Source organism: Heloderma suspectum, chromosome 7 (genome assembly GCF_057233095.1).
Source record: "Heloderma suspectum isolate Gila_16-S chromosome 7, 16-S_ref, whole genome shotgun sequence".
NCBI lineage: Eukaryota > Metazoa > Chordata > Lepidosauria > Squamata > Helodermatidae > Heloderma > Heloderma suspectum.
In genome coordinates, this window is record NC_139464.1 from 27,042,836 (window position 1) to 27,065,922 (window position 23,087).

Sequence of the window (23,087 nt, forward strand, 5' to 3'; positions counted from 1 at the left end):
TACAAAGCTCATGCACACAGCAGGAAACTGTGGCTTCCCCACCAGCCCACTAAGTCACTAACACTTTTTGAAGTCTCCTATTATGTTCTATTAAGATGGTGTGAAGTGTTGTTTCCTTGTTACTAGCAGAGCTTCTGTATGTCATAATAGAGAACACTTCTTCTAGATTATTATATTCCAAGAATGACTGAATCTCAGCCAGATTTTATTGTAAGATAAACCATCACTTGGGGTTCCAGGAGACACTGATAATAGGGATAGAAGCAAGTGCCATGAAGCCAATATCCTTTAGTAAGCAGAAGAATTTGTGCATCAAACTCACATTTTGCACTTAAGTCATTCTTGCAATGGTAGGAGTATCCTGGACACCACCAACCCCAGGAAATCCTTAGCACTGCACTGTTTCACATAGACTGTGGCAATGAAAGCTGAGCATTGACAAAGTCCAAACTTTTAATCAATAGCTACACCACTACCTTAGCCTACAGTTTTAAGCTTGAACAGAGCACTTGAACAGAGCAATACTACTGCTTATACCAACTCACTTCTTTTGGTTCCGAATCTGGCTTCTTTGGCCCAGTCTGCTCCTTTGGCACAAGATTTCCAGTTCCCCAGATCTTTGAAGGATTCTGTAATGGCTGTTGAATGGTTTGCCGTGACCCCTCAGATGTTTCCCAAGCCTTTGGGGGTTGAGTTTTTTGTTCCTCCTCTTCCCCAATGTGTGCTACCCATGGCTTTGCAGGTTCCCGTTTCTTTTGCTCTCTCTCCTCTCTAACACACGTACCCCAAGGCTTCACAGGTTCTGGTTTCTGCACAGTTTCTACCCTTATTTGAGCAACCCAGGTTTTTGACATTTCCTGCTTTTGTTCTGCCTCTTCCTTAGCTTTGGCTACCCAAGGCTTTGGAACATCTTGCTTTTGTTCCTGCTCTTCCTTAAGTTTGTTTACCCAGGGTTTGGGAGAGCCCTGCTGTTCCCTAACCTGTGTCACCCAAGGCTTTGAGACTTCTCGGTTGCAATCATCATCTTCCTTAAGATGAGCTTTCCAAGGCCTTGAAAGTTCCAGCTTCTTTCCCTGCTGCCTTACAGATTCCAAAGGCTTTACAGATTCTTGTTCCCGCTTTTCCTGTTCCTGCTCCTCCAAATCAACAAGCATTTCCCAGGACTTTAGAGGTTCGTTCTTTTTAGTATGTTCTATTTCCCAAGGTTTGGATTCCTCAGAGTTGATAGTATAGTCAGCTTCAGGCAAATAGCGCCTATTAAGAAACTATACAGACCAAAGAAACTTAATACCTCATCAGCAATAGTCTATTGTTAATACAACTTAGGTTAATTTACTACAACTTAGGTTAACCAGCAAGTTTCTAATTAGAGTACGAAGAATTCAACTAATGTATGTAGTACATATTTCTTACAGCTAAAGCAACATTTATCTTAACAATCAGCAAGAAGCTTCAGTGAGCAGCTGAGACTAACTGCAGCTCAAAGGTCTTAATAGATGGTCTGAAGGCACATGTTGGAGCAGGCAACCTAGCGCCCTCTAGGTATTTTGGAGTAGAACTTCCATAATCCCTGACCATGCTGGCTGGGGTTTACGGATGCTAGTTGTAGTTCAAAACACCTGGAAGCCACCAGGTTGCCTACCCCTGTGGTATAGCAGCCTTGCTGAAGCTAAGCATGTCTAGTTCTGGTCAGTGCCTGGATGGGAAAACACTTAAGAAGCCCAAGTAAGCTGATTCAAGTTGAGCAGAAGATACAAGCATAATAAACCTAGGAAGTCAACTGCTTTGTTCTCCAATAAGCCATCTGCTCATAAGCAAAGCTACTGTCCTCTCAGCCAACCATCAGTCAAACCCCAGGTAAGCTTGCACTGTTTGATGACAACTTGCCACAATAAATTGCAGCATTACCACCTACAGATGAAGAATTCGGCAGCATATCTGGACAAGTGGGAAGGCATCAACTGAGAGAAGTGTGTCAGTCAGCTTTAGTAACAGTCAGAAGATGCTCATCCCATTCTTCTATCAATGAATTTAACATTGTTATCTGTCCCACACAAAATTCAGCTTCAGGGAGGAGTGTATATAATGCACTGAACAGCAGGAAAACAGCACCTACTTGGCCTACTCATTAGCCACAAATAAGGAAGTTATGAGAGTAGCAGTAAGTCCTACAGGTTATTGAGTCCCTTACCTAGGACTGAGTGCCAATCTAGATGTTCTCAAACATACATTCCCAAACCTGCATAAGTCAAGCTAACTGGAAAGTAGGGGTAAGGGAGGACATTTACAGTGAAGGATTGGCAGACTGGTTAATTAACCTCTCCCACACTTTACTGTGTACATCCCTCCCAGGTCACTATTTCAGCTCCCAGCTTGGGGTGGGAGGAGAAGCCATTCAATACAGCTAGGGGGCATTTGCAGGGGAGAACTGGCAGATTCAGCATCTCATCCATGAACTTGTTCGCCCCTGCAGCTGTTCCTTGCCACAGCTCTGCATTAGTGTTATGAGGAAAATGCAGGGTTGGGAAGTACCTAATCATATCCTTAATCTAGATTGCGGGCAGGACAGAACACCTGACCTGTAATTGCTTCTGCCAAACTAAATACTTGATGGAGATCAACATGTATCTGTAGAGATCCTTCTTTCTACCCTGCACTGCCAGTTTCGCAAGAGGGTTGTATCCAATGGTGGCTTTACACTAGCAGAGAGCATTTCTGCTGGTGCAAGGCAGGGCACTAGATTTTTGCCGATTCCCCCCTACCCACTGCAGCCCCCCATAACCCTCAAAGAGCTTGCTTTTGAGGGTTAGGAGACCCTCTGGAACAGTATGGAAGCGAGAGCGCTGCAGTAGATAAGGAGGGAGCCTGACCTTGTGCAAGCAGAGAACTTTACGTTAGGGCAAAGCCACTATTAGATATAATCTATTCAGTTTTCCGAAATTTTCATTTTGAAAAATTAGAAAAACAGCTTTGACCTTTCCAGAAATGTAGTCCTCTGTCAGAACTGCCAAAGTGAGCTACCTATTCCAGTTTAAACAAGCTTTTCCCAGTTAATGTCACAGCTAATTTTGTTCAGTTTAATCAAACACCTATTAAATACAGACTATAGGAATGTTTACTATTTAAGAGCACAATCCTAAAGGATTGCTACTCAGTAGACAGAGGATTCAAAGATCAGAGCCTTCTGCCTATCCTATCTCCCTTGGCAGGGGTAAGGCAGGGTGGGAGGAAGATTGAGGTGAAGACTCCTTCTGTTCCTCCTTTTCTTTATGTTTACAGCTAGATGAGCCTCTCAGTTCATCTAGCTGACTTACCTCTTGGTAGGTAAGATGGGCAATGAAGAGGCTTTAAGATCCTGCAGGACCTGGTATCTCTTCCTCCCTCCCCACCCACCAGCATGTCCCCAACCCTTTTCTCCCTCTCCAGCTTATCCTATGAGGTTGCAGTTGCAGCCTCCTCAGAGAAACTTTCTGCAGTCTCCTCCGCCATTGTAGCTTGGTTTACGGCCATGAAGGAAGTGATCTGCACCATCCTATTGATCCCCAGACTCTATCTGGGAGCCGTAGGATTGCTCTATAAGAGTGTCAGACCACATACTTATCCAGCCCGTGCTTGCTCAACATTGTGTTGAAAGACTGTGCTTGACATACTTAATTTACCATTTACAACACTAAAGACAGATTTTCATTGCTTTTTTATTTTCAAGTTGCCACAGTTCCATGCTTAATTCCTATGGTTAAAATCTCAAATGGGGATATCTGCTTTACCTTCTTAGCTAGCTTATATGCAAGTTTCTTGCAAGACAGAATTATGCCTGGTTGAGTCTGTTGAGGTCAATGGCTTGGGGTTCAAGAACTCTAGTGATACCGCAGAAAGTGAACATTATGCTACGCAGATGTCCCTGTCCACTCTCATACCCTAGCAGACAGCCATTTGTTACATTCTACCTCACTGCATCCTTCTCAAAGTCAAACGTTTTAGTCACATTTGGCAGTTGCCTTTCCTGGAGCCTTGCTATAAACCCTTCGAGTGAAGCTTTCTGAAGAGGTTCTTGTATTACACCAACTTTATAGCTTTAGCATCATTAGAATGATGTAACAGCTGCTCTGCAACTATTTCACATGATTACATCACATCCATTGTAGCAGATAATTTAGTAATACAATACAATCATGTGATATTGGTGCTTTGTCAGCTGCACTGGCTACCAGTCCATTTCTGGAGCCAATTCAAAGACTTGGCTCACACGAGCACACAACCCATGGGTGGTTAAACATGGATTGTTTTTGTGTGTGTGGGAACGAACAAGTTGAACCCAGGAATGGGTTTAATAGAAAGCAGGAGTGACGAGGAGGCAGGAGGCAGCGTACTTGCTCGCTCCCACACACCCTTGACAATTCCTGGGTTTTAAACAACCCAGGAACTGGCTATGATATGCAAACCAGATAAATGTGTTTACATTGTTTACATTGACTTTTAAAGCCCTAAACAGCTTGGGGCTAGAGTATCTAAAGTAATGTCTCCTCCCATGTTTGCAGTGCCTGGATCCTTGAGTCAGCTTTGGAGGCTGTTCTCCAGAGGCCCTCACCAAATAAAATTAGGTGGGTGGCTACAAGAGACAGCCTTCTCAGCGTGATGCCGTTTACAGAATGTGTTCCCCCTCCCCCCACCACTGCCAAGCAAGCAGGCTCACCTGACACACCCACACCATTATCTTTTTGATGCCAGGTGAATACATTTGTCTTCTCCCAGACATTTTAGATTCTAATTGTTGTGAAGCCCTATACAACTTTACAATATTATTTGTTGCTTTTAACCTTTTATTGTTACAGAACAGCATATAAACATAAATATATAGTAACTTACCTCTTGTGGCTGTATTTCAGACTGAACATGCTCTACTTGAGGTTCTAGGAGAAAGGATTAAATAACTTGAGTTCAAGCATTTATGAAAGTGAGTGCTATAAATTCATAAGCAGAATTAATATGTTAGTACTACTGACAGACTAGATTACTTTTCTAGGCATTCATAGAAAAAGAAAAAAGTTTTACATTTCAGACTTATCTAGCAACCACTTCTTTGGACATCGACAAAGCTGGGTATCCACAACAAGTGGTCACACACCTCTACTTTCTTTTGGATTTACTGCTACAGAATTCAGAACTTTAACGGAAAGGTCTGTAATTAATCCCAAACAACTAATTGTTTAGACAAAAAAGTATAAGCTACATTGGCCTGCTTTGGATGATCACATCTCTGCTTAATAAGCCAAGGTAAGAACCAGCCTTTTGCCCTTGCATGCAACCCTTCTGTGTGCAGACAAACAAACTAGGAAGCTTCTAATTAACCATAGTTTCCCATTTCATCAGGAAGCTATGTTACCAAGAGCAAACCATATCGTTTAATGTCCTGGATTGTTCCAAAGCTTGAAATCATAGTTGCCCATTTCAGACAAAGTGGGAAACTATGGTTAGAGGCTTCCTGGTTTGATTACTTGTGCTGTGAAGGTGTTGAATGTGAGTGCAACAGGCCCATTCATATCTTGGCTTAATAAGCCAAGATATGATCATCCAGATGTGGCCAATGAGTGGCATGTGAAGCTTTATAAAGACATTATAAACCAGACAGATTCCATCAGCTGTTAACCTGGTAAAATTTAAGATTTCAATGTATACACTACCTGGTTCATTGACAGATTCCAGTTTTGACAGTTGCCTTGTTTTTTCAGGTCTTCCGTACATTTCTTCTTTCAGTTCAGGTCTTATTGGCATTTCTTCTTTCGGTTCCTCTTTTTCTTGTATGTTGCAAGGAGCAGGAATATTTTCAAAATAACCAGAATTTAACAGCTTAGATAACAAATCTTTCAGGTGCTTGTCTAAAGGGCAAAGGAGTTGAACATTAAGTATACCCACTAATTACAAACCGAGTTTAAGGTTTTGGCAGTACAGCAAAAACCAGTTCATCTCAGCAAATAAAGAATTGACATACAATGCATTTTGGAAAGTTTATCTAAACCGAGAAATTAAATTGGAAGATTCATGTAATTTAGACCTTTCAGTTAAGCAATAGACAGAACAAAGTTACAGACAAGAAGACCAACTAGTAAAAGGAGCATTATTGGTAGTTCATGAAAGTTTGACAGGGCAACCTATAGCAGCAGTCCAAACGATCCACAAAGTATCCATGATTTGAAGAACTTACTGGCTAACTAGCAGGAGACTTGCACAGCCACAAGGATCAAAACTGTAGCCTATGGAAGGTATCCCTAAACGACGTTCAAGAGAACGTACCTTACACAGGGATGTCAAACTCAAATTGGTTAGAAGGCCAAATTTCATACCCAGCAGATACCCTGTGGACCCATCCTCAGAGATGTCAGTCCAGTTCAAATACTAAAATAGAAAAGTTGGAAGTAGTTCCTGCAACTTGGGCAAGTCACTTGTTAAAGGCCTAAGTGTGATACTATGTTACATAAATATTGTGGCATGAAAAAGCTGCCATGAATGAGTAAACCCCTTCGCCTATTAAGGACAATGGCTTTCTAGCCATGCTAATTTATTTATGTATGGGTAGTACTAAGGCCACACAGGTGACTTCTAAGACTCTCTGGTCTTATGTTTGACATTCTTGCCCTAAGCAGTCAGCTGCACCTACTAGACTGGAACAATGTAATTCTTATCCCAACGGTTTTGCTCCTACTTGGATGGATGGCTTCAGAAAGTAGTGCTTGGGAGTTACTGACAGCCCTGTGGATTTCCAGCATGGGATTCCTCAGGGGTCAGTTTTGTCCCCCCATGCTATTCAACACCCACGTGAAAAAATTGAGTGGGGTCATCTGGAGTTTTGGAGTGCGTTGCCATCAGTATTGTGATGACAAGCAGCTCTATTTCTCATCTTCATCAGGTAAGGTGGTAGAAGTGCTAGACTGGTGCCTGGCTACAACAATTAGACTAGATGAAGGCTAATAAACTGAAACTCAATCCAGATAAGCCCGAGATGCTGTTAGTGGGTAGTTCTTCAGCCTGTTCTGGATGGGGTTGCACTCCCCTGAAGGAGCAGATTTGTAGCTTGGAAGTTTTCCTGGAGCCATCATTGTCACTTGAGGCTCAGGTGGCCTCAGTTTTGGTTAGTGGACCAGTTATGACCCTACCTGGACAAGGATAACCTGGCTTCACTAGTCTATGCTCTGTTAACCCCCAAGATAGATAACTACAATACATTCTACATGGGGCTGCCTTTAAAGATGGCTCGGAAACTGCAGCTTGTGCAAAATGTGGCAGCCGGACTGATAGCCAGGACCAGAAGGTCTGAGCATATAACACCAATGCTGGCCCACTTGCAGTGGCTGCCTGTATGTTTCTGAGCCCAATTCAAAGTATTGGTCAACCTATAAAGCCTTACATGGCTCAGGACTACAATATCTGATACAATGCCTCTCCCAGTATGAAACTACCCATACGCCATGTCAACATCTGAGGCCCTCCTGCAAGTGCCTCCTCCAAGGGAGGTTCAGAGGACAGCAACAAGGGAGAGGGCTTTTATGGTGGTGACTCCCCATTATAGAATGCTCTGTCCATTGAGGTCCACCCAGTGCCAACGTTGTTATCTTCTTGGCACAAAGTTCTTTTCTCTGTTACCAGGCATTTGATAGCATATGTTGGGCTTGTTAATTTTGTTATTTTATCAGGTCTTGGAATTTTATTGTTAATTTTTAGCCATTTTAAATTGTCTTAAATTTCTGTATGTTGTAATCCTTGTTGGAAGACACTCTTAGTCTTTTTCTGAGGAAAATGTCTAAGAAATTTAGTAGTAGTAGTAGTCATCTTGCTATGTAGTATTTTACCTTGAGAGCAGTATAAGCTAGATGCCAGTATGACAAATCAGCAAATTATATGTATAAGCTCTCTATTAAAGGCTACTCACAAGTTGTCCCAACCACTGCTTTTTCACTGCCTTCTAGCAGATCCCAGAAGCAGAGTGATGATTGTTCCATTTGGTCTTCAACACTTAAAGCCAAAGAAAAAGGAAGAAGTACCTCCTGAAACAAGCTAAGGACTACATCAAGAAAGCAATTAACTTGCAACTGACTTTCACTTATGATGGCTGGATTCTGCATCTACTTTATGGCACTGGCATACCTGCATGACATTTCCCAACTTTAGTAAGTCTTAGTCCCACCTCAGTAGGTATAACTGCTCAGTCAACACCACAGGTGAGCAAGTTTGAAAGGTTGTGGAGGCACGCTGCCTCCCTCGGAACCCTTCAGGCATACCCTGGCACAGCCAGAAGTAGCCGCAGCACCAGTATTGGGCTCTGACAGCCTGCCATTCTGCAGAGAAACAGGGAGCATGATCCCTGCACACCTTCTTTCTCTGCAGAAAAAGTGCTTCTGCTGGGTAAAAAAAGGCACACAGGGAATGCATGTCTTTCCCAGCAGAACTGCTGTGGCATAGCAACAGCAGTGGCAGTTGGGGGGCTGGGTGGTGTATGAACAGCTTTGGTGGGCCACAACGCCCACATGCAGTCTATACAGTTCAGCTTTTTCAGAACACCTGAAAACCAAGTACACTTAGCCTGAAAGTAATACAATTTGTGTTTGTTTTCTTGACAGTAAGAAAAATTACTTACGTAACAGTCTCATTTCTTCCTGAACAGGTCAATTTTGCAAATTTAATGAGGTAGTCTAGTTCTTTAGAAGGCAAGTATATTGCACCATTCATGCCACCTTTGAAGTCTTTCTGCACATGCTCTTGAGTGAAATTCTGCAGCACGTACTGGACCTGCAGTACTGTGCGGAGCTTTTTCTTTTCTGCTTCAAGCTTCATTATGGTTTCCCTTCTCTGTGCTTTCCTCTGTGCTTTCAGCAGCTGTATCAATATAATTGGCATACTACACATGTTCACAACAGATTTGATCATTAAGAGGACCATAGCTCAGGAAGAGTCTATCCTAAGTCTCTGATTTACATTTACAGTCACATTCATATTACTACAACATTTTGTCAAAGGTGAAGGTGCTTAAGGTACTCAATTTTTTACAACTATGTCTCCAAAACATTTGCAATCACAGTCAACTAAACACACAACAAATTTGCACACAGCTTAATTATCATGCTAGTGTTCTATCAGGGCAGGATGGGTTGTGTGGAAGACAAGCATGCCATATCAACAATTTAGACTTTATGTACAAGATACTAACGTACCAGAGCTGAGGCCCAAATTCAATTTCCTAGAAATTGGGGGCAGCGGGAGGATTCAAGTGGAAATTATCAATGATGATCATAGCAACACCAGAGAGCCTATCCAAGCAATGCCACCTCCCCACACATAGTTTCTCTTAAGCCAAATTAACAGACCCATTTCTAGATAATAATGTGGTCTACTTACATCTTGACTAAGCCCAGAAAATGTCTTCTGAAGTTCTTTAGCAAACTCCAAGTTATGTATCACTTCATCATATTTTTCAACTGCTTCCTGTAATTAGCCACACATCATCGTAATCATTATTATTTATAAAGCACCTAGAATTCACTGAGCACTGCATAGAGATTAAAAGGAAAGTGAGAGCCTATGGGTAGGGTCAATCTAAAAGACACATCACAAAAGGAAAAAAGAATGGAAAGGGAAGAGGAAAACAAGCAGACTCTGGCATCAGTTCTTAAAGTTACATAGTTCTTATAATGACCAGGTTGAATGGGAACTGGTCATGGAAAGAAGTAAAACAGCAGCTCATCTCTCAGCCAAGCTGATGGAGTGGGTATCTGGTCAGTATATATTTGTCCACTTAACTCTACTGCTTATGATCTTTAGAATAAGTTGTGGCCCAAGCTACATCTATACAATTTGGAAAGTGGCAACTAGACACTACCTCTAGGATACTAGTATCAATTCACATATGAAATAATCAGCAATATTTTCTTCCTTCACTGAAACTATTCAATGAACAAGTAACATTTCTGGTATATAAGCCTTATTCTCAGGACAGTTAAGGGAGAGATATGAAGGACTGAGTACTCCTAGCCCCTTCCGGTACAAATCCCTCAGCCATTCACTATGGAATTATTTAGAAGATCATGGCATCCAGGTAATGCCAGTATGATTTCCCTTAATCAGATTTGCTCATATACCTTGGAATCCTAACCCTACAGTCCCTTAACTACCCATAAGTACCCATGCATGAGATACCCAAGGATTAATGGTAGGAAGGAAAGAGCAGGGTGAATTTGTGTCACAGAGAGCATGCAATTCTGCAGCCTGCTTTCAATCCTTTAACGGTGGCTAAGCGATCATGAGAGCTCCATGCACATAGCCCTGAGAACTGCAACAGATGCCAAAAGTCCCTGACAAGCAAGTTAAAAGGCAGGAGTGCAAAGCATACATTGAGACAGTAAGTACTATCTGAGAGGCAGAGTATACAAATGAACCTACAGGATACAGAATCCTGCTTATCTGCTCAAGTTGGTATAACAGTTTTTAAAGCTTCATTCTGTTTTATTTGGCAAGTATTAGACAATTTTCAAATTTTAGACAAGCCTTCAAAAGAAGGTGGCTTTCCTATATATTTTCAGTATGCCTTTTCAGTCATGTTCGGCCCAGATAGAAGTTGTAGCTCTGTTTCTAGAACTAAGTAAGTATTTTGCCAAGCTACCTGGATAAGAGACCACCTGGGAACCCCAGTATGTACCACTGAGCTCATCAAGCAAAGGGTAAATGCAAATAAATGTCTGAAGTCAATCACAGAATGAGATAAAACAGAAAACTTACCAACTGATCCTGATTGAGGGACTCCCCCTTTTTCAGACGATCCTTGTAGTCTTCTAGTTTGAGCTATGAACACATATTAAGCAAATATAGGATTAAACCAAGTATGAGCAGCTTTTTCTTAAGGCTCCTCTACCTTCAGGCATAAGCCAAGCCTGAAGTACATGAATGCCAACAGCAACACATTACAACCATTACTGCTACCACGGAGCTCCCAAAGCTGCTATTTCTAAGCTTAAGTACATGAGAAGGCACATCTAAATCTATAACTGGCCGTTTGAGTTCTTTGGAGAAGATTCCATGCATGTAACTAGAAGTATGGATTTAGGAATTAGTTTAAGAGGTCCAAAGAATATTCTTTAGAAGAATAAAACACTACTGCAGCCCAAGTTGCATAAAGGTGATGACAAAACAGAGCTAATATGACCTGGCATTTCCTTGAGCCAAGGAAGAGATTTTCAGAATCTCCAATGCATAAGAATTTTATAAAACTGGAATCACTATCACAATTTAGATCTGTTTACAGTTACCAGACAAGCCAAATGCTAGGTTTTTTTTAAATGACATCCCCTTTATGATATATTCAAGCTCTGGTAACTACTGCAGCTGGACTGCAAAGCCACCTTTCTGCAGAATCAAGACTGACTAATCAAGGATGAAGCTACTTCTAGTCATGCAGGTTTCTTTATACCAACGGCACAGAAAATTTACATTTTCAGAAATCCAAACCAATGTCAAGCCTAGAAGACCCAATATAGAAGTCTAGTGATGCATGAGAATTGTGTGTCACATCACATCAGAAATCTCTCTCATTTCTCTCTAGCCTCTTATTGCATGATATGAATCACGTTTTAAAGGCTGGCAAGTATCCAAAGCAAAACACAGAATGGTATATATTTATACAGTGTCAAGAGTATATGGCATTTTATGGTTTGGTAAGCAATACAGGCCCCTGCCCCCAAGGAGCTTTCAATCTAAATGCACAATAGAAGACAGAGGGAAAGAAGAGTAGGAAGGGATGAATGCCAGCAAGTCAAGTTGTTTGAGCAAGTATTGACTTTAGTGCCAGTTCTCTTAGTTTGCTAGTCTAAAGGATTCACATACCTTTTTTTTCTCAATGTTCCTGATCTTGTGTTTTAGGCAGATAAGCCCATTGTCAATGTACGTCTCATATGCCTGGGAAGCTGTGGTGGTAGAATTCAAAGCTGCCTGCAGGGGGCTCAAGGGAGGCTGGTTATCCCCTCGAGGGCCCTGGGTCACCTGCTGCTTAGCTGGTTTCATGCTCTTCTCCTCCCCTTCCTCAGAGTGGCATGAAGGCGGAGGATGGCGAAGCGGGGACTGTGAAAGCTGCACCATTGAAACGGCTAGGGCTGCAAAGGAAATGGCACTCTTTAGCTTTTCCCTCAGAGCAACTTCAGCATTCATGTTTATAGCATATGGGTAATTAAAAGATTGCAGTCCAGACAGTAAATATTTGCTGTGTGCCTGTAGTGGAAGATGTGCATCATAATGCAAGGGAGGCTTCCAGAAACCCAGAACTTTTAAGAACCTACACATATTTTTAGAGTTTATGTGCTCTAAAACTTTTAGCACGCTGAAAGAATAGCCCTCATGCGGAATGGAAAAAGCTGCTTTAACTGGTTACATTTAAAACCATTGCAGACCTGCTGGGAAAGCCTACATTAACAGCAGTCCTAAAGAGGAGAACTAGGAGTCTGAAGAATTAACATTCACAGTACACCACTTGCTGAACCCACTCCTGTTTCTCCTTTCCTACTCTGGCAAGGAGCCACCTGATATTAATTAACCATCTTCAACTCACTGCACGTGTGTACCAAGCCAAATATCAGGTACCAGTTACATATGCTGACCTCAACATCCATATGACTCTCCCTTAAAAAAAAAAAATCTGAAGAGACATTTAAATCCCTTTCACAGCTCCCCAAAGGTACCAGAAACTGAACCACAAGTGAAGCATCAGCTCATGGAAGAGAGAGAAGCAAGCAGAAAGCAGCCTGTGCATATTCTCTGAGGCAACACAAGCTATTGCTTGCCTAACTGGCTTTCGATGACCAGGGACAGGATAGAATAATTAGCATTGTGTTATCCATCCCAGCCCTTGGCATGGAGCAAGGCCACACAGCCCCCCAAATTAAAAAAAAGCTAAAGTAGACAGAAGTAACTTCCAGAGGGGTAGCTCTGTTAGTCTGCTTCAACAAAAACAGCAAAGCGCTGCAGCACCTTAAAGTCAAGCGAACGTTTGATAGCATGAGCTTTCGTGGGCTGCAGCCCAATTCATCAGATGCAATAGAAGCAGATGCTCTGCCGCCAGCATGTGGAGCGGGGGGAAGGGAGGGCGATGAGCAAGGCATTTTCTCCTCCTTTTCTAAGCGGAGACGAAGTGGAAGGCGCAGCCGAGCACTCAAGAGCCCGATCCTAGCCACATTTCCTCCGAAGTACCGAGTAGGCTCAGAAGAGGGCTCCTTCTGCCCAGGATCGCAGCCTAACCCTGTGCACGCTTACTCGGAAGCAAGCCGCCCCGCCTCGCTCTGTGGTCAGCGGAGCCCTGCTCCCGGGCCAAGGCGCACAGGGCGGCAGCCTGACGCTGCTTCTGCCCCCGAGGCGGCGATTCGGAGAACGAGCGTTGCCGCCTCGGGAGGAGAGGCGACCCTTGCCAGGGAGGGGCCAGCGGGACGGCACGATGTGCCCCCACAGGGGGGCTTTTGTTGGTCGGTTGTGGGGAAAGCTGGAAAATTCTATCTACCGAAAGGGGGGCGGAGGACGGAGCGGCGGGGAAGAGGCCCGATTATTGGCCTCGTCCGGCTGTGGAGGGGACAAGTGACGAGGCAGCGCCGGGTCCTTCCTTCTCTCAGCCCTCCGTGTCTGTGGAGGGGGGGCGGAGGAGTCGCTCCCAAGACATCCTTCACGCAGGCGGGACAAGGACGGGCATCCTCTCTCCTCCTGCCCGCCTCATCTTCGGCCACCAACAAGCTCTAGGGTCCGTCCCAGCGGCCCACGGACTCCCCTCCCGGCCGCCCCAGTCGTCCCCTTCTCAGAGGAGGAGGACGCGGCGGCGGCGGCGGCGGCGGCGGCGGCGGCTGCCGGCCGACTGACTCACGACCCCGCCCTCCGCCGACTCACCTCAGCAGCCTAACAAACTCAAGCCCGCCCGCCGGCCGGCCTCCCCGCTTATAAACCCTCCCCGCCCCGTAGTCGGGGGGAAGGGGGCGGAGCCCCGGCGGAAGGTCACCCGCCGGCTCGCCAATCGCCGGGCCCGCCTCGGCCGCCCGATCCCGCCCCACCAGCCGCACGGGCTTCTTTCTCTCGCGTTCGGGCCCGCCCCACGTGACCCGCCGGACCGTTAGCTGGGGAGGGGGAAGGGCTGCGGGCGGCGCTCGGCGGCCCCGCGGCAGGCAGGGACGGGCCCTGACCCCGCCCAGGGCGAGTGCCGCGTCTGGAGGGTAAACTTCGCCCGCACATCCTCACGCGGACAGGGACGGGAGAAGATGCTGCCGCTGGGGCGTGATGAAGGAAGCAGCGGGGGCTGGTGGCTCCGATTTCGGCGGGGCTACGGGTCCATCCTATTTATTTATTTATTTATTTATTGCATTTATACCCCGCCTTTTTTCCTCTTGGACGGAACCGAAGGCGGCTTACATTCTCCTCCTCCTCTCCATTTTATCCTCACAACAACAACCCTGTGAGGTGGGTTGGGCTGAGAGTCTGTGACTGGCCCAAAGTCACCCAGTGAGCTTCCATGGCCGAGTGGGGCTAGAACCCTGATCTCCCAGCTCCTAGTCCAACACTCTCGCCACTATGCCACACTGGCTGACTGAATCCTAGGTTTCAGTCAGAACTAGCCAGAACTCTCAAGGAGCTAGTCAGAGTGCTGAGCCCATTAAGGGGAGAGAATTCATCACTCTGGACAGCTCCTTTACAGTTCTGGCTGGTTCTGACTGAAACCCAGAATGCATGCGGAGCCCCACCGAAATCAGAGCCACCAGCCTCCGCTGGAAGAAAGCCCCAGTCTGCAAATTAAAAGAAGGAAACGTTACAGGCTAAGAATACGATCTGACTAGTAACATCCAGAATTAAGCCCCGCTGAGTTCAATCAGTGCTGGCTTCAGGCTTTGGAGAGCCCTTGGGCAAGATACCCTCAATGGGACTCCTTCATTGTTGTAAGCCGGGTTGGGAGGGCTTCTGCCCTGAAAGGAAGCCAAGAAAATGTTAAATAAAAATAAATTCATCAGAGAGTCTACCTTCTCACCACCAATGTCACCAACTTCTATTGCTCCTCATCCTCTTTCTTATCGTTACTAATTCTACTGCTTGCTTGCTTGACAGGTAGAGAGCAAGTAGGTAGTGGAATCTACTGCTCCTACTTCTTGCCTCCACTGTTGGCTGGTTCAGAGCAAGAGGCAGGCTGCAACAGTGAAGAGGAGGAGCAACTGTACGGGACTCTTGCCAGTGGGCCCCTAGGCACATGCCCAACCATGCCTACCTTTCACACTGGCCCCGAGTTCAATGGTAAGTGGATATAACACTGCAGTTGCACATATACCTGGGAGTAACTCCATTGAACTCAGTAGGATTTGCTACTTTTTAAAAAATATAATAATTTTAAGAAATATGAAAATGACAAACCGACATACAGTGTAAAACCATTTAACAATGGGTTGCTGTGGCAATGGTGATGTTCAGTCATTGCCTTAATCAGAGCTTAGTTCATGGCCCCCAAAGTCCATTCAGACATATAGAATATGTTGTTGTTCAGTCGTTCAGTCGTGTCCGACTCTTTGTGACCCCATGGACCATAGCACGCCAGGCCTTCCTGTCCTGCGCGCTCTCCCAGAGTGTGCTCAAATTCATATTCATTGCATTGGTGATGCTATCTAGCCATCTCATCCTCTGCCATCCCCCTCTCCTTTTGCTTTCAGTCTTTCCCAGCATCAGGGTCTTTTCCAGGGAGTTTTCTCTTCGCATTAGGTGGCCAAAATATTTGAGCTTCAGCTTCAGTATCTGTCCTTCCAATGAGCACTCAGGGTTGATTTCCTTTAGGATGGACTGATTTGACCTTGCAGTCCAGGGGACTCGTAAGAGTCTTCTCCAGCACCACAGTTCGAAAGCAATATAGAATATACCAGCCTCTTTTATCCCAAGAAGTCTTGCCACAAAGTCCCATGTGTGGGAGGTAGATAAATGCCATTTTTATTTGTGTGTGTGTAATCAATAAATGTATTCCATATCTCATAAAAATTGTCCTTGCTTTGTTCTGAACTTGTATGTCTAATTTATTTATTTATTTATTGCATTTATATCCTGCCTTTTTTCCTGTTGCAAGGAACCCGAGGCGGCTTACATGATCCTCCTCCTCTCCATTTTATCCTCACAACAACCCTGTGAGGTAGCTTGGGCTGAGAGTCTGTGACTGGCCCAAAGTCACCCAGTGAGCTTCCATGGCTGAGTGGGGACTAGAACCCAGATCTCTGGGCTCCCAGTCCAACACTCTAGCCACTACTCCTTTGTTGATTTTTTCCAGCAACACTATGGACTAAAGTCTGTTTCTCCATTAGCAGTAGCGACTGTCTGTTCTGAGTAGATATGCATAGGCTTGCACTATAAATTAGATCCAGTCTGGTGCAATCCAGATGTTTTGGACTTCAGTTCCTATCAACTCCAGCAAATATAGCCAATGGTCAGTGCTGAGACTTATAGTCCAAATCATCAGGAGGGCACCTAGTTGGGGAGTCCATTTTAAGACTGTTGACTGTTTTAATTACATAATGAGGCTTTTTCATCAAGCTCAGCAGCAACCCCCATTTTTTGTGTGTGGAGAATTTGTGTGTGTTTTATTGTTTCTTCATTTCAGCAAGCTTTTGTAGGTTATCCATCTTTAACAGTGAAGCTCTATAATTTTGTTGTGAACCGCCCAGAGAGCTTCAGCTATTGGGCAGTATAGAAATGTGATAAATAAATAAAATAATTATCTACTCAGAAGTAAGTCCCTTTAAGTTCAATGCGGCATACTCCCAGGTAAGTAGGTGTAGGATTGCAGCCTCGTATTATGCTACTACTGCTTTTTTAGTCTTTTAGTTTAAGATTGCTGTTGAGATTTGTTATATCTTTTTATTATTGTATGTAGACTAGTTTTTCTTCTTCATGGATCCCTGCCTCGCCCTGCTTATTTAACTTATATGAAGAGTACATCATGAGAAACGCTGGGTTGGATGAATCACAGGTCGGAATTAAGATTGCCAGGAGAATTATCAACAACCTCAGATACGCAGACGATACCACCCTAATGGCAGAAAGCGAAGAGGATCTAAAGAGCCTCTTGTTGAGGGTGAAAGTGGAGAGTGCAAAAGCTGGTTTGGAACTCAACATTAAAAAAAACTAAGATCATGGCATCTGGCCCCATCACTTCCTGGCATATAGAAGGGGAAGAAATGGAAGCAGTGACAGATTTTATTTTCTTGGGCTCCAAGATCACCGCAGATGGTGACTGTAGCCATGAAATTAAAAGACGCTTGCTCCTTGGGAGGAAAGCTATGGCAAACCTAGACAGCATAGTAAGAAGCAGAGACATCACCTTGCCAACAAAGGTCCGTCTAATCAAAGCTATGGTTTTCCCAGTAGTAACGTATGGCTGTGAGAGCTGGACTGTAAGGAAGGCTGAGCGCCGAAGAATTGATGCTTTCGAACTGTGGTGCTGGAGAAGACTCTTAAGAGTCCCCTGGACTGCAAGGAGGTCAGATCAGTCAATCCTAAAGGAAATCAACCCTGACTGCTCATTGGAAGGACAGATACTGAAGCTGAAGCTCAAATATTTTGGCCACCTAATGTGAAGAGAAGACTCACTGGAAAATACCCTGATGCTGGGAAAGATGGAAGGCAAAAGGAGAAGGGGACGGCAGAGTATGAGATAGCTAGATAGCATCACCGATGCAATGAATATGAATTTGAGCACACTCCGGGAGAGAGCGGTGGACAGGAAGGCCTGGTGAGCTATGGTCCATGGAGTCACGAAGAGTCGGACACAACAACTGAACAACAACAAGGGGTTCCCAGTTTATAAAGGAGTCCATCCCTGCCGCTAGTAGTTTGATCTCCAGGAATTAGCAAGTGAGAATGCTTATCTCCCTATTGCAAAATAGTTCACCTGCTGATCAGATGAAAGACTAGGCTGGTCTGTTGTTATTTTTCTGGTAAAGTGACAGACTAGGCAATATATCTGACGTGTATAGCATCCAGATTCACTACTGTCATAAGTTGTTATGAGTTTGGAACAGTGCTCAAATTATGTAGGGAAAGGTAGGGGTGGCCTTCATGTAATTTAAATGCCACACTGCCTGACTTCCCTGAATTTTAGCTTAATCTGCCCCCACACACACACACACACACAATAGTCTTTTTTTAAAAGTAGCTAAGGGGGAGGGCATCACAAAAAGTAACTGCTTTTTGATTCACCTGTAATTTGAGCACTAGTGTGGAATTTGTATGCTTAGTGATCCAAAGCAATGAACTGTTTTTTAATGCAGATGGGTAAAACAAATTAAATTTTCCTCAGAAGTGCAGCTGGCCTTCTGCCATTTGGATATGAGATATGTGAGCTGGAATGAGATACAGATGTCATTGATCGGACTAAAATTATTGCACATTTGTTTTCTGCATCAGACATGAATAAAGTTATAACTGTGATCTTTGGACTGCTAATAGATAAATTAGGGCTAACTTGCATGTACACCATCTCTGTAAGCACTAGACAAATTGCTAATCTGTATGGACGGTCACTTTTGCGACTGGTGATACCGCTAATTGCTTTTAGGAACTGTTTGACCTCTGAATATTGATCACTGTGATTTGAATATTCAGGGATTAAATGGTTTAAGAATTCAAGGTTTTATCTAAACTTAAGTCCCATTCATTTCAGTGGTTTGTTCTAAGTAGGACTAACATTAGATACAATCCTTGAAAACCAGGGCTGCTGTAGGCATGTTTGGGCACTTGCCAAGGGCCCACACGCAGCAGGGGCCCACAGACATGAGCCCCTGGAGTTGCTCCTCCTCTTCACCCTTGTAGCCTGCTTGTTCACCTATTTCCTCCTCTGGCCAAGACAGTAGTGGTGGTGAGAAGGAGGAGCAGTAGATGCCGCTGCCTCTTGCTCACTGGCTCTCTGCCTATCAAGCAAGCAAGTAGTAGCAATGATGAGAAAGAGGATGAGGAGCAGATGACAATGGCAGTGAGAAGGTAGACTCACTGATGGACTCATTGCCTGGATTCACACAACACACTAACCCATATTCAGTGGTTGAGTGTGGGTTGTCATTGAACTGTGGGTTAGTGTGTTGTCTGAACCCAGGACATTTTCCCCAGGGCGGCTTGTTAACCATCCAGTGTGGGTTGTTAACCACCCTGAACAACCCAACAACAAACCATGGGTTCTCAAGGTGGCTTGCTTGAGAAAAAGAAACACACTGTAGGGTTAACAAGCCATCCTACAGAAAATGTCTTGGGTTGAGACAACACACTAACGCACAGTTTAACGACAACCCATACTCAACCACTGAGCGTGGGTTAGTGTGTTGTGTAAGGGTGCCTTGCCCAGGGCACTCAAAAACCTGGAGCTGGAACTGATAAAAAACTACATAGTAAAAGACAACCGTGTTCAGATAAAAAAAGATGGAGGGCAGGATTTCACTGCAGTAGATTTATTGTTTGGAATGCAGAAGCATGCCATGAATAGGGGGTGCTTGGTACGAAATAACTACTGTCCTTAGAATGATGTAGTAACTTCTGCTTCCTCTCCTGCCATTTATACTTAAGACAAGCTGAACTTGAAATACTGGGCTCAAAAGGCAGAGAATTTGAGGTGTACTGAAGTCCCACTGAAATAAATTGTCCTTTTTTAACTGTGTGTGTAAAATCCTATTGACTTCAATTGGTCCTGGTCAGCTCATGTGCCTTTAAGAGCAGTTTCATATTTAGAAATCAGCTGGGGAAGTTTTTTCCAGCATGGTGATACATGTGACTGCCTGCTTATATCAAAACACCAAGCTAGTCTTAAGGGCACAGCTACCAGACTGGAATGTAAAGCTGGCAATCCTAGAGCCTATGTATGTTTACTCAGAAGTAAGTTCACTGGGTTAAATGGGACTTCCTTCTTGGTAATGGTGCTTAGGATTGCAGTTTTAGGAAGGACTACTTTTGTCTGAATTCTGCCCTTCAGCTTTCTTCTCCCATACTCCCTGGTTATCAAAATCATTTTTTTATGTGGTAAGGTGTTCAAGATAATACTTAAAAAATAATTGTAAGGGACACAGACTTTTGCATTATGTTTATTGTTGTTGTTGTTGTTGTTAAACCCATAGTGAAACTGCAAATACAGCAAAACAGAGTAAGATGTGTTGGTCCACAAGAAAAGTTCAAAAAAACACGATCAAACAATACCTTCATTAGGACCAAACAAAAATGCACAAAATTGTGAGCAACCCTTTGAGATCTCCAAATCACTTTGTCAGACTAGATCAAGGATGGGTATGATGTAACCCTCCCTCAGGTCTGTTTGCCTCCGCTTTTGGACAGCTGTCCTCACCGTCCCACAGTTCAGCCCCTAAATTCACCTGGTAAAAGAGACACCCAATATGCCTAATAAGTTCCCTTTACCCAACCAGGAGAAGTACCCAGGAAACAGGTACAGTATTGGTAGCGCAGAAAGATGAACAAGATGTGGGATTTTATAATTTGAAAACAACCAAATTAAAGTTTATTTAATACAATAGATGTTCTATCTTATAATTAATCACTCAGTTCTCAGTCTTACCCTGCATATTCTACCCCTTCTAACTCCTATTCTCAGAACTGCACTATCTACATGTAGCTTAATGAAACCTTAAGGCCCTATCTCTATCTCCAAACCCTATCTTATCTAACCAACTGTCTGCTCCTGCCTTTTGTAAACTCAGTCTCTATACACACACACACACACACACACTCCTCTCCCACCTTTCACTCGCTCACTACCAAACGGTTAACCCTAACTTACCTGGGTTCTATTTAACACAGAAAACACATATAAACAATAATATAAACTCCACATGGCAAGCATTGTAATTCTTTCACAATTCTGTGTTCCTTCTGGGACTGTGTGTAGATGGATGGATGGATGGGTGGATGTATTTAGGAATGTATGTCTAAAATTGCAGTCTTATATTCTTTATGGCCTCTAAGCCAAGCTGTCAGTCATATTCTTCAGCAGAGGGCAAAGAAATTAAAACTGAAGACATTGGCAAAAACCAACAACTGTAATTGAACTGACTCATTTCTACACTGTGGTGTTCTTACATGCAGTACTCCTTATAGTCAACAGGGCTGGGAGCACTGCTTGATGGGAGTTGTAGTATGAAAGGACAGGAAGCATGCTAAAATATGGAATCATTGGTTAAAGGACTAATAGTGCAATCCTATGCATGGGCAGTATCCAATACCACTGCTATGCCTCCACTAGTTATGTCGCACCCAGGGGACCTACTGCTAACACAACAGGACCTAGCGCTTCTGAAAGTACTTCCCGCTAGTTGGTCCTGCTAGTGCATAGGCAGTATTGGATATTGCCCCATGTACACTCAGAAATAAGTCCCATACCATTTGATTTGTGCTATATCAGATTAGCTTTATAGTTAATTCCTTTTTTTCCCTGAACAAACTTGTTTATATTTCCCACCTGTAGTAAATAAGAACAGATACCAAACAGCCCAAAGTACTGATGCTCCTTTAGTAGCAAGACTGTAAAAGGTAAGTTTCCTTGCCACACTAGAATCCTTCCTGCTAAATGTCTTGAAAGGGGCTGCAAATGCAAAAGGCTTTTTTTTTAAAGCAGTGATCATATTAAGCATACCAAAAAAGCCTGGCTAGAAAGGTTGCTTCCTGACCCCAAGTTTGTTCTAGGTTTATTGCTGGCAGCTTATTAGTTCAGCTTGCCCTAAGAAAAGGGGTAACTGACAAGAAAAGGCTATGAGTTCAGGCCCCAGATAGGGTAGAACAGAGAACAAGTTGAGAAATTAGAAGTTCAGAGTAAACACTATATCAGGAAATATGAATAAATATGAAGAGGTGGGATTAAAAGGGTACAGTAGCCAATCAGAGTACAGTAAGCAATCACATCATATATGTTCAAGCATAAAACTATAAAAGTAAAGGAAGGTACTGGGTGCGGTCACTCCTGGCAAGGGGTAACCTCTGCTAGCAGAAAGCTGTATTGGTAATATATGCACTATGCTTTGTCTTGTTTTCTTTTCCTGTTTTAATATTTGTCAGAAAATACCTTGGTATCATTTTCTTTCTATAATTGTCTTAAATATATTTGCATTGTGTTAATAAATGTTTAAAACTTAATCTAAGTATATGAGCAAAAAACTAATAGCAAAAAAATAAGTATATGAGCAAAAAACTAATAGGCAAAAAACTGTGTTTCTTATTTGACTCGGTGCATCCTGACATCAAGAAAACGCATATCTCTCTGACCTAAGTGAGATATAGACAGGAAGTGCATGTCACTAGTAAGCAGGGGGTCTGGTTAATTAGATTTATTATCCTTACATTTCCTCCTGACAGTCTATTTGCCTGGCAAAACAATAAAGGGTTGGATCCAGGATATGCCTTTGGCAAGAGGAAGGACTCCACTCACAGAAGGCCCCTCTACCCAATTGTAAGGGTTTGCCTCCTCTCCCACACACCACAGTTCACCACATTCAGCAGGGCTTCCTGGCCCTCTGTGTAGCATGTCAGGGGGCTGGAGGGGCTGCCACGGGAAGGAGTGGGCAAAGAAGTCCACTTCCACTGGCATAGTTTGATTGAACTTAAATCTGGCTCCAACCCAAGGTCTAGTCTACATGTGCAGCAGAATGAGGTGAGAGTGAAATAATGGAGAGCAGTAGAATGTACCACTTCAGACTATGTGTAGGAGATACATTCAATCAGAAGAAAGGAAATTTCTGCAAGTATAAAAATCGCACAGCAAGTAGAGCCAGCCTCAGGTGTTAACCTCAGCAAAGACCACTGTCAGCCCCCAGGATCCCCCCCCCCATTTCTCCTTGCTGCTGCTGCCTATTCACCTGCCCTTTCTTGGGGTTTGAGCCATGACAAGAACAAGGAACGGGGGCAGCAGCCACCACTTGCCTTCCTCTCTGCTCCTCAGCTGTGGTGGGAATTGGGCCGGTGAGGGGGCAGTGGTGACTATGGCAATGAGGTGAACACATCCAGGGAAGTGGGCATACTGAAGCCACCTTGTCCAAGCCACGCACAGACACACACCAGATCTGGTGCTGGTA

The 23,087-nt window shown here is 43.9% G+C and overlaps 1 protein-coding gene and 1 long non-coding RNA gene across 33 annotated transcripts in view; one reads left to right on the forward strand and one right to left on the reverse strand.

The window, feature by feature from the left end:
* Nucleotides 1–13,928, reverse strand: part of CAPRIN2 (caprin family member 2) — a 41,803-nt gene extending 27,875 nt beyond the window's left edge. For 12 of the 32 annotated variants that reach the window (XM_084809392.1, XM_084809391.1, XM_084809389.1 and 9 more), the window contains exons 1-9: nucleotides 13,903–13,928; nucleotides 11,866–12,131; nucleotides 10,765–10,827; nucleotides 9,388–9,474; nucleotides 8,630–8,868; nucleotides 7,925–8,007; nucleotides 5,682–5,876; nucleotides 4,867–4,910; nucleotides 546–1,265 (exon numbers count right to left, since the gene is read on the reverse strand). In XM_084809392.1, the coding sequence (XP_084665518.1) occupies nucleotides 546–1,265; nucleotides 4,867–4,910; nucleotides 5,682–5,876; nucleotides 7,925–8,007; nucleotides 8,630–8,868; nucleotides 9,388–9,474; nucleotides 10,765–10,827; nucleotides 11,866–12,117 (1,683 nt within the window). In that variant the 5' untranslated portion in view covers nucleotides 12,118–12,131; nucleotides 13,903–13,928. Of the gene's footprint in view, nucleotides 1–545; nucleotides 1,266–4,866; nucleotides 4,911–5,681; nucleotides 5,877–7,924; nucleotides 8,008–8,629; nucleotides 8,869–9,387; nucleotides 9,475–10,764; nucleotides 10,828–11,865; nucleotides 12,187–13,002 lie in introns of those variants that run through there. The other 20 variants (XM_084809380.1, XM_084809379.1, XM_084809378.1 and 17 more) reach the window with 6 other exon arrangements.
* Nucleotides 13,929–13,970: 42 nt separating this feature from the next.
* LOC146339444 (uncharacterized) lies at nucleotides 13,971–18,458 on the forward strand. The gene is made up of 3 exons (XR_014784249.1): nucleotides 13,971–14,222; nucleotides 15,106–15,288; nucleotides 16,904–18,458. It is a non-coding gene; the product is annotated as an uncharacterized LOC146339444 (long non-coding RNA).
* Nucleotides 18,459–23,087: the final 4,629 nt, after the last annotated feature.